Source organism: Trichosurus vulpecula (assembly GCF_011100635.1).
Source record: "Trichosurus vulpecula isolate mTriVul1 chromosome X unlocalized genomic scaffold, mTriVul1.pri SUPER_X_unloc_3, whole genome shotgun sequence".
Taxonomy (NCBI): domain Eukaryota; kingdom Metazoa; phylum Chordata; class Mammalia; order Diprotodontia; family Phalangeridae; genus Trichosurus; species Trichosurus vulpecula.
The window spans coordinates 96,158-109,687 of NW_023494379.1; the positions used below are offsets into that span (position 1 = coordinate 96,158).

The following is a 13,530-nucleotide window of genomic DNA, read 5'->3' on the forward strand; positions in this document are numbered from 1 at the left end:
GTTGGGCTCCTTGTGCCAGTCAGAGCACCCCACTAACTCAAGTGGTCTTCAACCTGTCCTCATCTGGAAGAATGGCACTATCCCAACTCAGGGAAAAAGGTTTGCCCAGTAAGCTACAACAACAGCTACATCTGAATGTTCAGGACATGTGCCCAACGTCCCAGAAGTCATGTCAGTAGCAGATCAGTGCCACCCTAGAAAGGGAAAGGGCTATCTTGTCCATTGGTTTCTGGGAATCCACTTTATAGGATGACTTGCCTGGTAAGAATAGACTGTTTTTAGAAATAATTCTGGCTGATTCACTCTTTATTCTGTCTCCAGTGCAAAGTAGCTTTGGCCTCAAAGTCTTACTCTCTCAGAGGGTTTTATACACCTTGCAAAAGTACCACAAGTCCTCTTCAAAAGCCAAGCTTGCTTTCCTTTGGAAGAGTTTAGAGAACTCACTCTCACAAATGGTGTGGGGGACTAAGGGATATATGGTGGCAAAATCTCTGAAGCAATATGAACCCCAGGCAGGAGTTCACCTATCAGCTTGTTTCTCCCTGGTGGCAAACAGAAGGCTGCTAGGGGTGGAGTTGGGTGTAGAGTGAGTGCTTTAAAAATGAGCTGGAGGGACTTCCGGGGGCGGAGCAAAGATGGCAGCTGGACAGCAGTGAGCTCCCCGCCGAGTCCCTCCAAAAACCTATAAAAATTGCTCTGAACCAATTCTAGAACTGCAGAACCCACAAAACAGCAGAGGGAAGCAGGGCTCCAGCCCAGGACAGCCTGGATGGTCTCTGGGTGAGGTCTATCCCACACAGAGCTGGGAGCTGAGCTGGGAGCAGAGCAGACCAGAGCCCAGCGTGAGCTGCTCGGACCAACCAGACCAGGAGCCAGGCCGAGTGGGACCTAGGGCCCTGAATCAGTGAGCTGCGGCAGTTACCAGACTTCTCAACCAACAAACACCAAAGACAGCGGAGAAGGTTAGTGGGAAAAGCTGCGGGAGTGGAAGGAGTTGGCGGTTCCACCACTGCCCCTGGGGCAGCGGAGGTGGGGTAGCTACAGCTGCTGTTGCTTCCGACCGCAGGCCCACCTGGTGGGAGGAATTAAGTGGTGGATCAGAGCAGGAGTGCACAGCCTGCTGAAGATCTAAGCCCAGTCCGGGTTGGGGGTTCTTGGGGAAGGAGGAGTGCTGGTGTGGCAGAGCTGGCGCATCCCCCCCCCAAACGTGGAACATAGAACTCTTTAGTCTACAAGCAGTCATACCCCGCTGAAAAACTCAAGGGTCAAGTTAATTGGTGGGGAATATGGCCAGGCAGCGAAAACACACCCAGATTCAGTCTCAGACTTTGGATTCTTTCTTTGGTGACAAAGAAGACCAAAACATACAGACAGAAAAATTTAACAAAGTGCAAGAGCCTACACCAAAAGCCTCCAAGAAAAACATGAACTGGTCCCAGGCCATGTGGAAGAGCTCAAAAAGGATTTGGAAAAGCAAGTTAGAGAAGTAGAGGAAAAATTGGGAAGAGAAATGAGAAGGATGCAAGAAAACCATGAAAAACAAGTCAAAGACTTGCTAAAGGAGACCCAAAAAAATACTGAAAAATACACTGAAGAAAACAACACCTTAAAAAATAGACTAATTCAAATGGCAAAAGAGCTCCAAAAAGCCAATGAGGAGAAGAATGTCTTGAAAGGCAGAATTAGCCAAATGGAAAAGGGGATCCAACAGACCACTGAAGAAAATCCTACCTTAAAAATTAGATTGGAGCAAGTGGAAGCTAGTGACTTTATGAGAAATCAAGATATTATAAAAGAGAACCAAAGGAATGAAAAAATGGAAGACAATGTGAAATATCTCATTGGAAAAACCACTGACCTGGAAAATAGATCCAGGAGAGATAATTTAAAAATTATTGGACTACCTGAAAGCCATGATGAAAAAAAGAGCCTAGATATCATCTTTCAAGAAATTATCAAGGAGAACTGCCCTGATATTCTAGAGCCAGAGAGTAAAATAGAAATTGAAAGAATCCACAGATTGCCTCCTCAAATAGATCCCAAAAAGAAAACTCCTAGGAACATTGTCGCCAAATTCCAGAGCTCCCAGATCATGGAGAAAATACTGCAAGCAGCCAGGAAGAAACAATTTGAATACTGTGGAAAAATAATCAGGATAACACGGAATCTGGCAGCTTCCACATTAAGGGACCAAAGGGCTTGGGATACGATATTCCTGAGGTCAATGGAGCTAGAATTAAAACCAAGAATCACCTACCCAGCAAAACTGAGTATCATGCTCCAAGGCAAAATATGGATTTTCAATAAAATAGAGGACTTTCAAGCTTTCTCAGTGAAAAGACCAGAGCTGAATAGAAAATTTGACTTTCAAACACAAGAATCAAGAGAAGCATGAAAAAAGTTCAAGAAGACGCACTTCATACCTTTGGGCTGCAAGCCTCAGGAGTTGATGTCTCATGGCCGGTAGCATTGCACTGCCTCTCCTCGCTTCCACAGGCTGCCGTCCTGTGTTGGGAGGCCTGGGGATCTCTGCCAGTTTTGGGTGCCCAGCTTTCTCCCAGCCTGACTCCAATGTTGATTTCCATGGCCGCTTCTGCTTTGGTGCTGTCTGGAGTGGCTCCACATGCTGAGCGCTCTCCCAGCCTACAGATTCATCCCTTTGGCCTTTCAGACTCTCCTGGATTGGAAATTTGCCTTACTCAGGCTGCTCACAGTTTCTAACTCTCTCAAATCTGCTCAGATTCACTTTTTTGTAGGAATCTGATAGAACTTGTGAGAGAGCTCTGGTAAGACGCTGTTTTCATGGGGCCATCTTGGCTCTGCCCTGGTAAAAACTATTTTTTTGCATTTCACCCATACTGCCTTGTGTCCTCCATAACTGTCAATTGTTTGATGAGTGAATGAGAAGCCTGAAACATTCTGAAGTGTGGGTTCTGTTTTGTGCTTTTGTGTTGATGCTGTGGGAAAACTTTAATGCATGTTTGAACCTAGCCCTGCATGGCTGAGAGACTAGACTTACTGCTTAGAGACCAGATTTTTTTAGTGCTTAACTCAGGATGTACTTCCCCAAAAAAACTTCCAAGGGGGAATGCAAGGAGTTTCTTCCCATTATACATCTCAAGCTACCTTCGTGTCTTCTCTGAAAACTACCTCTGTGCTGGCCAGTCAGCTATTGTTTCCTTGTTCCTTTGTTTGAACTATATGTATATATGTATGTATGTATGCACATATGTGTGTGTGTGTGTGTGTGTGTGTAATGTAAAAGCTCCCGAGACTCTGAGGGAATAGGCCACCTATTTTGGCCCTTCCCACTGCTGAATGACTTAAAATTCTTTCTAAGTTTTTCAATGCTGGGTTTTGTTCTTGACCAACCAACAATGGTTGGGTTTCCAATGACCCACCCAGGTGTGGTAGTGGGAAGAATCCTGTATTATCAGTTAGGAGAAATGAGTTTGGGTCCTCAATCTGCCAAGAGCAACTGTGTTACCTTGGGTCACCTAAATATTTTTAAGTATATGATAAATTTAACCTGTTGTCACCAAATTTCTTCTGCTTGTCTGTGTCTCTTTCCAGCTTTCTTCCTGATCTTCTTGTCTTTTGCCCTAAAACCCTCTCCTCTTCCAAAACTCTCTCTTTCCTTTGAAGGCACCACCATTCTTCCAATCTCTTACGTTCATATAATTGCCAATTTCCTACACTCCTCACTCTCCCTCACCCCATACACCTAATCAGTTGCCAAAACTTGTTGTTTATACTTTTACAACATCTATCACATCTGACCACCTCTCTCCATTCACATAACTACCATCTCAGTTTTAGGCCTTTACCACCTCTGTTGTTACTGTTGTTATTTTAATCGTGTCTGACTCTCCATGACCCTAATTGGGTTTTTGTGGCAAAGATACTGGAATGGTTTGCCATTTACTTCTCCAGCTCATTTCACAGATGAGAAAACTGTGGCAAACGGGTTAAGTGATTTGCTCAGGGTCACATGCCAGTAAGTATCTGAGGCCAGATTTGAACTCATAAAGATGAGTCTTTTATTTGAAGATTCTTGTAAAATCTTTATTTGAAGATATTCTTATAAAAAACATAGTGCTGGATTCTCCTTTCTAATCCATTTTGCTTTCCTATTCAATTTTATGGGTGAATTTAGCCCATGAACATTCACAAATATGATCACGAATTGTATATTTACTTTCTTGCTGTTCTCTTGTTTTTTCTTTCCTTATGCTCCACATATTATTATGAGGACAAGAACTCTTTCATATATCCTTGTACCATTCTCTACATGCACGGTGTGTTGTGTAATAATATGAACATCAATTGAATAATGTAGCACTAGAATCGGTGTTTAAATGGAAAAAAATTTTCTAAAAGGTGTTGAATAAAATTTGAAGAAAGAAAAAAAAAGATACTTCAATCCTGATACCCAGAGAATATTTAGTGCTTTTATATGAACAGTTAGTTAGTGAAGGAACTGAATGATCAGGCTAGAGGAAATTTCTCTGGCTTTTTTCTTTGTCGAAAGTTCTAGCTTGCACTAAAGCCTCAACACACGACATGAATGCTTTTAACAATCTTGTTTAATATTCGAGTACTAAGGCAGTTTTTACTGTAAGGTTCCTGACTTAAAGGAACTTAAGTTCGAAGTCAGCATGATGCAGTTTCTGAATAAAACATAAACCTTGCGCAAGTAAAAAAAAAAAAAATAAGCTGGAGAAGGAAATGGCAAACCACTCCAGTATCCTTGCAGGAAAATCCTAAATATGGTCACAAAGAGTTGCACAACTGCAATGACTGAATAACAATTCATGGGGTGATTGCCGCCTTTCTATTTAGATAACATCCCCTGTGAATTCCTAGTTTTCAAGTACTATTCTTTTTTTTTAAATTTTAATTTTCTTTATTATTCAAAAAACATATCCTTTTTATTTACTTTTTTGACTCTGTGCTTGTGTCTTCAACAACTTCACAACAATTTTCTGCTCCTCAATCAGGAAAGCATGCTTGATCCTGTCACAGACGCACTTAGCACACATGGAGCCACCATAAACCCTGCTGACATGCTTTTTTGTCTTCGATAGCCTCATAAGAACTTTAGGTCTCACTGCACGAACACCTCGAAGTCTTCCTGGGCATACACCACAGGCTGATTTTGGTGCTTTTCCAACTTTCTTGGTATAAAGGTAAACAATTCTGTTACCCGGGGTTCGTGACAGCCGAGTTTTGTTGGAAGCTGTATTGTAGGACAGCCTACGGTGATATGTCAGACGCTGAACCATTTTTAATTTCTGTCAGGTCCATCACCGGAAGAGGGAAAAGATCAAGTACTATTCTACCTTCTGTGATGAAACTGCTCCTTTCTATGTCATCTGGCTTGGCTGACATGTGCGTGTGTGTATGTGTGTGTGTCTGTGTGTGAGAGAGAGAGAGAGTGAGATAAAGAGAGAGAGACAGAGAGAGAGAGACAGAGAGAGAATAATTGTATATGTAGGGGCTGGGAGGTTTGTACCCCTAATTTATTTTAAAACTCAATCAGATTTATGACTTCAGGATATATGCATATGTGTTTATATACATTTGTGTATATATATATACACATATATATGTGTGTGTATATACAGGTATATATATATATGTATTTATGTATGTATATATATGTATAAATATTTATAAATGTAGATATAAAACTATTGTTTCAAATGTCTATCTTACAGTGATTGTATAGACTATCATTGTCTTGAAAAGCCAGATAAGAGCTCAGATATTCTTTCTGTAATTTCACATCCCAGACAAGCAGTCAACAAGCCTTTTCCTGATTGCCTCCAGTGGGAGAGAACCTCCCTAGAACCTCCCTAGGCAGCTCATTGTCCATTTGATGGTTCTAAGGATCATCATGATTCCCCTGACCTTCAACCCCAGTCTGCCTCTCTCCAGCTCTCTGGCCTCTCCCTGCTCCCCTCAGACATGCTTTCACCCCATGGATCCCATAGTCCTCCCTCTCCTCTTCTCCCAGTGTCCCTGACTCCGAGTGTCTGTCTGTCTGTCTCTCTGTCATCTTTTCAGTGTCCAAGTATTCAATTCTCATCAACCACTGGGCTGAAAACTTCCAAATCTCCATATACAAACCCTCATCTCCTTCCCAAGCTCCAGTCATATAGCTCCAAATGCCTGCTTGTCATTTCCAGTGGGAAGTTCCATGGGCATTCCAAACTCACTCATTATCTAAACCCCAAAACTCAACCCTCCTAATTTCTCTATTTCTGTTGAGGTCACTAAGTCAACAAGAATTGATTCATCACTCACTATGTGTTCTAGGCATTGTACGACCGCTGTTTCAGCCCCCCAGGTTTAAAACCCTGGAGTCATCCTAGACTTATGATGCTCACTGCACCCCCACCTCCAATACACCAAGTGACCAAGTTGTCATTACTTCACTTCTCCACATTTCTCACATAGGTCTCCTCCCCCACTCATACCATAACTGCTCTAGTTCAAGGCTGGGCAATAGCAGTGTTCTCCTAATTAGGGCGAAGCAGATAGGTTCTCCATCCATTGCAGGTTCATCTTTGGAAGCTCAGTCATGCAGTGGATAGAGCACTGGGCCTGGATTCAGTGTGAGCTGAGTTCAGTTGGCTCAGGGTCTGAGGCTGATGCTTTGACTCAGACCCTTAACACTTCTGTGACCTGGGAAAAGTCACTGAGCTTCTGGCTGCTTCAGAACCCTCAACTGTAAAATGGTGGCCCCTCCCTCCCGGGGATGGTGTGAAGATCACATGAAATAACAGTTATAAAGAGCACAGTAAATACTTGGAGCTCAATGAATGCTAGTTCCTTCCCCACCCCCTTCATCTAGCCACTCCCCTCAAGTACCCACCCTCACACAGTTTCCACATTGGCATCCCTAAATCACACTGATTTCTCAATCTCACCATATTATTCCTCTGATCAAGGAGCTGGAGTGGCAACTAGAGTCCCCAAGGGAGAACACTAACTCTTCTGCTTGTCTTTTAAAGTCCTTCACAATCTGGATCCAGCCTCCCTTTTCAGGCTGATTACCCAGGCCTCCCCTTCATGAATGCAGCCCCTCAGCCAGACTGGCCTGCTTGCTGTGCCCTACGTGCGATATGACATCCCTCTCTTTGTACCTTCACAAGGCTGTCCCTTATGCCTGGAATACCCTCCCTCCTCACCTCTAAGAACCCCATCTCTCTTTGGCTCAGTTCCAGGGCCACCTTCTTTCAAGAGACTGTCCTGATCTCCCCAGATGTCAGTGCTGCCCTCCTCCTCATCTCCAATCCTGAATGTAAACTTTGAAAATGTGGTCCTTCAGTAGAATGTCATATTCTTGAGGACAGGATTGTTCCCTTTTTGTCATTATACCCATAGTGCCAAACACAGCAACTAGGACATTGTAGGCACAACAGAAACACTTCCTGATGACTCTGATGCCCTTGAGACATGACTGAGCCAGCCCTCCACTCTTCTGAATGAGATTCTCATCCCAGAATGTTGAAATGGGACATGCCTTTGGAGTCAGTGGACAGGAAAGAGTTGAAGCTGAGGTCTTTCTTTCAAGGTCCCCTATGTGACCTTGGGCAAATACCTGTTCTCTCTGCATCTGTTCACTCATCTATAAAACAAGCAAATTTCCACCACAGTGCCTGATGCTCCCCAAGAACTCTCTCTGTCTCTCCTCCCATTTTAGGGTGAGGGCGAAATGCAGGAAGGAAGATCAAGTGATTGTATAACCTAATGGGCCTTTGAAGTGATTCCTGTGAAGTTTATTCACTGAACTGAGTTTTTGAGGAAACATGTGTGTCCTGGTCAGGGTCTAGGGAGAAGATTAATGACTGGTGGGCTCTTTGTACCTGCTAATGCCACCTTGCATCCAGAGTCATTCTTCTTGGAATCTGTAGCAACCCTTTGATGTTCCAGTATTCCATGCATAATATTATAAATGCCTCACTCACCTGCTTCATGAGAGGATATCTTGATGATTTCTGGATTTGTTCTGTACTCTCCCATGGCCCATGTTCAGGTCAATTTCTTCTAGGCATTACATTTCTATGAAAAGTTAGAGAAGTCTTCATTTGCTCATACAGAAATTATATTCCTAACTGACATTATCACAGGGTTAAATGGTGGGAAGGTCAGAGGGTTTTATTGAATGAAAACTGCTCAGAGGAGGAACAGCAAGCTCAGAGAAAGGGTAGGGTTGTACCCCAAACCAAAGTGATAAGAAGGAGCAGAGCCTAGATTTGAAGTCACATCCTTTGGTCCCAATCTTAAAAAAAGAAAAACACCACAAATCCCTTGAGGCTATGATTCCTGAATGAGAAGTTTAAACAAACTCAATGTGAAGTCCATGCTACAACCTAATAGCTGCCAGAGGAACTGACTCCCCTGCATTGGAGAAAGGAGTTTTGGATATGATTAGCAGATACCTCAATTGTCAGGGATGCTCCTTTTGTAAATAAGGGGACAGACTGCATCTCTGAAGTAATAAGCAATGTCAGAGCCCAGTGATGACTCTTGCTCCTACCCAGGCCTCCTCCTATGATGTGGGGAAAATTTAGGTGAGAATTTCAATGATGTTTTGTAGCTTTGAAAACAAGCTCACCCAAATCTGTAACTGCTCAATCCCAGATTTGCTGAAGGGGAGTTAGTTCCCCTAACACCATGGACAAACCTCAACCTGGACGCTAGCTTCAATGCATGTTTTCTACTCTAGCGAGGACCTTATGCAACCCTGTGTCTCTGATTGCCACAGACTGCCTCACACTCATCCACAACAAGGAATCCTCCCCTGTTATAGAGGTCAGGCTATTTACTATACACAAGTACCTGCTGAAGAGCAGATTCATTGACTAACACAGTGTGTGTAGGGACAACTTTCATAATGGATGTTTGAGAAACTGGGTTCCACTGAATTGTTAGGTTCCTCCTACTGTGCAGAAGGTCATGTGAGGTAGAATGCATTATGAACTATCACAGCCTTCACAGCCAGTGACACCAATAAAGCCAGAGGTGCCTAGAAAAGCAATCTTCATTTCCTGTCACTGACGGTTTTAGACCATCACACTGCCCTAGGTTATCTGCTAGCTACTGAAGGATGCATCTGTGCCTCAGCCAATACTTCATGTTACTTTGGGATGAAGAGTGGCAGCATCCATGGAGAAAATTGGGGAACAACTCCACTGGTTCTCCAAGTTCAAGCAGAAAGAGCCTGGTCAAGGCCAGGCTCTCAGGGATGGTGACTCCAAGGCCTTCCTCAATCAGTTTCCCCAATCCTCATCTTGTTTGTCATAGAATACTATGGAGGTCCAATGCATACTGACATCTATCCAATGGAAAGATGTATCCCTAGCCATTTTATGTCCTCTTGGTTGAGGTGAATCTCCTCTGAAGGTAAAACTTATGCTGAGGCAGTCTGGAACAGAGGGATTGGGGGTGTATTGAGTAGTCAGAGCTGCCTATGGTCCCACTCTTCCAGACATGGCTCCTATTAAGCCCAACCTGCAATCAGTTGTCATTAGAATTGGCCAATGAAACTCTTCCACAAGTTTGCTGATGTGGCAGTCATTAAATTCTTGTCTTCCTGAATAGGCCTTCCTGGTCAATCTATGCCACTTTGCTAATGGTCCACATCTGATAACTGCCATGTCAGGCTCTATGTATGAAAAACCTACTGAAACCCAGGCCCCTAGTGGCTCTGTTCTTTCCACCAGATCCCTTATCTCATTGGTCACCTGGGCTAGTACCCTCTATTCTGCCCCATGGCATGTTTGGGGAATGAAATATGGCATGACACTCTATCCCTGACTAAATGACCATTCGTCTGTCCATAGCCTCCTAAATGCTTAGTTGTGAGTATCAATAAACAATTTTGACCTATCCCAGTGTTGCTTGGTATCACTCACCTGAGTCAACTGTGATCTCCACAATAAATCTTACATCTATCCCCTTCTCATCACTTCTTAACTGGAATATTTCAACATCCTCCTCAATTTGCTGAAAGATTAAGACTGGACACGGAGAGAGGGGAGAAGCATAGTCATGGGGACCAACATTTCAGGGTCAACCCTTTGAGTATGCTGGCTCCTGTCCACCTCCTACAATGACACTTGGAATCTTTCCAAATCCTGCTTTTATTGGATATAGGGCCATGTGACAGTTCAATCCCGGTTAAGGGAAGCAAAACGGAGCAAAATGACATCCTAAATTTAGGATTCCTTCAGTGTAAATCTACCCATTCACATCAAATCATCATCACTAAAATTGCCTACTAAACCCTTAGTCATAGCAAAGTCATCTGATAAAGGAGGAGACTGAATAGGAAATGTTAAGTTCGGAAACTATTAGTGCTGCACACACACAAGAGCAAAACTTGGAGTAAATAAATCCAAAAAATTGGCCTTCCTTTCATCCAATATCTAGGAAGAAATCATAAGTTTTGCTAAGGAGGGAAATTCTATATTTGAGGGGACAGCACTCTAGCTCCTTATAAGTTGAAGGGAAGAATCTGAGGAAGGGAGAAATGGCTGGCTGCCATTTGGAACTAGATGTACTAAAGGCAGCTCCAAATGAACATGGGCCAAAAGAATGCATGATTTCACCCAGAACCCCATTGCTCTTCTGAGCTTCTTTTTTACTGTTAAGGATGTAACCATCCTTCCAGGCACCCAGGGTTACAACCTCAAAGTCCTACTCTGATAAGTGAATTTGGACCCCATCTTAACTAGAACCAAGCCTCTCCCTCCCTTTCTGGCTCCTAACTCTAAACTCTGTCACCTTTCTTCTCTTTCAAGCTCCCCTTTAGTTATTCTCTTTCCTTGCCAGAATGGCATCTCAGTGAGGTCACGAATTACCTTGTTTTTATTTTTTAACCTCAATACCAATCTATCTGTCTCTCCTTATCTGTCTGCTTGTCCAGCCTATGATCCTCCCCCTCCTTCTGCCCAGAGATTCAATCAGTTGCCAAATTATGTCACTGTTATATCCACAAAATCGCTGGTATCCATCCAATTCTCTCTACCTGCATCATCACTTATCATCTGGACTACTGAAATAATGTACTGTTGGGATTGTCTATGTCAAGTTTTCATCTTCTTCAGTCTCCCATCTGGTCAACAGCTAAAGGAGTATTCCAAAAGCACTCACTATAAATGTATTTAATTAACTCCCCTGTTTTCTGGTACCTCTTGCATCAGATACAGGCTCCTTTGAGGAGTTCCCTGGTTACATCCTCTCTTTCAAGCCTATTTGCAAGGATATATTATTCCCTTTGACACACTCCATGGTCCAGCCAATTTGTCTTCTTGCTTTTCTTTACAAATGACACTTCACTTTTCATCTGCATACCTGCCATGACTGGTGTAAAAATGCATGCCTAATAAATTCTTTTTGACTATTGAGGAAAATACTGCAGTTTTTGGTGACATCTACTGTTTAAAAATGATATTTCTGTTTACTTAAAGGTTAAGAGCAGATGAGGAGAAAAGGGGGAAGGAAACATAGATGAGGGGAGCAATATTTTATGGTCAACAATTTTTGTATGCTGGCTCCATTCCATCTCCTACTATGACACTTTGATACATTCTAACCCCTGCCTTTATTGGATATTAGCCCATGTGACAGTCCAGTCCTGCTTAAGGGGGCAAAAGAACCAAATGAAGTCCTGAATTTATTCATCACCATTAAAAATGCCTAGTAAAGTCTGACTCATACCAAACACCATCCATTACAACTCCAAACTGGATAGTAGTAGAGACCACATTTAGCTCTATTTACCCTACAATGTAAAGGTTAACTAGTAAAAAGTTAAAATTACCCAATGATAAAAGCAAAACATGGAGTGTGTCACTTACCTCTGGCCTTACCCGTGAAGCCTTAACTTCAGAAATTACTTAGGATGAACATCTCCTCCTCTTTTTTCTCCCCCCCACAACATTCCCATTGTAATTGATATGATGGCTCAGTTATGTAATTAAGCATCAGGTACTAGTAGACAGAAGGAATATGAAGAAGTTTGGCAAGATAATGCCCATTTTCTTGGGTTAGAGTTAGTTGATAGTTGAGGAAAATTCCTACAGTGTAAGCAAGATCCTAAAGAGGATCTTGGGGATTTACAGACCTAAGTTCCCTTCCCTGACTTGCACTCTCCATAGCTGTCATATACCTCTGGAATGCAAATTCCCTAAGAGTTGTCATTATTTCAGTTTTGTATCTGTATCCCCAGTGCATGGCATAGTGTCTTGTTCTTCTTGATTAAGTGATTGATGGATTTATTGACATACAGAGAATATCTCTTCATTTTTGACTCTATACTGAATAGCCTCCATGACATCTTCAAACACCTTTGGTGCTGGACACTGTTTCTGCTAATGCACCCTTTGAGGGCATGGCTGATTGGCCTGCTGTATTACGTTGCTGCCTTTGTCCAGTGTGGCATCCACTAAAACATGTAAGTCTTATGCATATGAACCATAATGTAGAATTGTCAATGTATAACTGAAATCTCCTAGCAGCTATATGTAGTGTATGTTAAAATAAAGCATCTTCAAAATTATCTGCCTATCAAAAAATGAAAGGACTATGTAGAGCACATCAAATTCAAGTGACTTATATTTCTCTGAAGAAAAAAATGTGAAACTTGTGTTTAAGCTTGATGTTTGGTGCATTGGATGATGAATCGATTTATGCAAAGAAGTGGTGAGGGGAAAAAAGTTTCAAGAGTATGATTGTACTTTATGACTACTTTTCAACCACGAGCTACATTTCTTCTGTGTCTTAATGCCAAACAACGAGAATGAACAAAAGAAATTATGAGCTGTGTGTCTCACAAATACTTTTAAATCATTTATTTTATAACATTTTAGATTATTTTAAATCATTTATTTTATAATGTTAAGTCAATTATATAGACATTTTATGGCTCAACCAAAAAATTAAAAACGTTATGTGCATTTACCATAAAATAATGTACTTCTAAAGCATTCCAGAAGGACTGATGACTTAGTAATAACACAGGAAAGAACCATCATCTTTACTCAATTTTTTAATGCAAAAAAAATACCATAGTTAGATGGGAAGGTTGTTTACCTGGAGCTTGAAGGTGATCCTTTCTGTCCTTCCCACCACAGTAGGAAAGGTCGAAAAATGACTTTACAAGTATATTTTTAACTCTTCTTTTTATAGATAAGAATTTTTCACATAATATTAAGTCTCTATCCATACTATTTAGCCTAACATTCAATGTTACTGAGTATTTTATGATAGGCCTAAAGGCTTTTAAATACTTGAGATGTATAGCCACATCAAGAACCCAATCCATGACTGAATTTTTATCTTTCAGCTTCAGAATTAGAGCTCTGTTATTGGTTCCAGAGAAACTACAATATGCCTGCAATCTGACTCTAAGTAACCTCTTGGAGCAGGAACAGCTCTATGTCCAATTTAAGCAGGAAGAAGCTATGGAAGATGAGACGTTTGTCCCTTACGCCAAGATTTCAAGCCCCATTTGTT

The 13,530-nt window shown here is 42.0% G+C and overlaps 1 protein-coding gene across 1 annotated transcript; it reads right to left on the reverse strand.

Moving 5' to 3' along the window:
- Positions 1-4,931: 4,931 nt before the first annotated feature.
- On the reverse strand, positions 4,932-5,285 carry LOC118833207 (60S ribosomal protein L34-like). Its single transcript, XM_036740585.1, has one exon. It carries the CDS (start codon positions 5,283-5,285, stop codon positions 4,932-4,934), a length of 354 nt encoding a protein of 117 aa, XP_036596480.1.
- Positions 5,286-13,530: the final 8,245 nt, after the last annotated feature.

What these genes read in the sequence shown, in the direction of transcription:
- LOC118833207 (XM_036740585.1), bottom strand. Translation starts at nt 5,285, where the DNA reads ATGGTTCAGCGTCTGACATATCACCGTAGGCTGTCCTACAATACAGCT.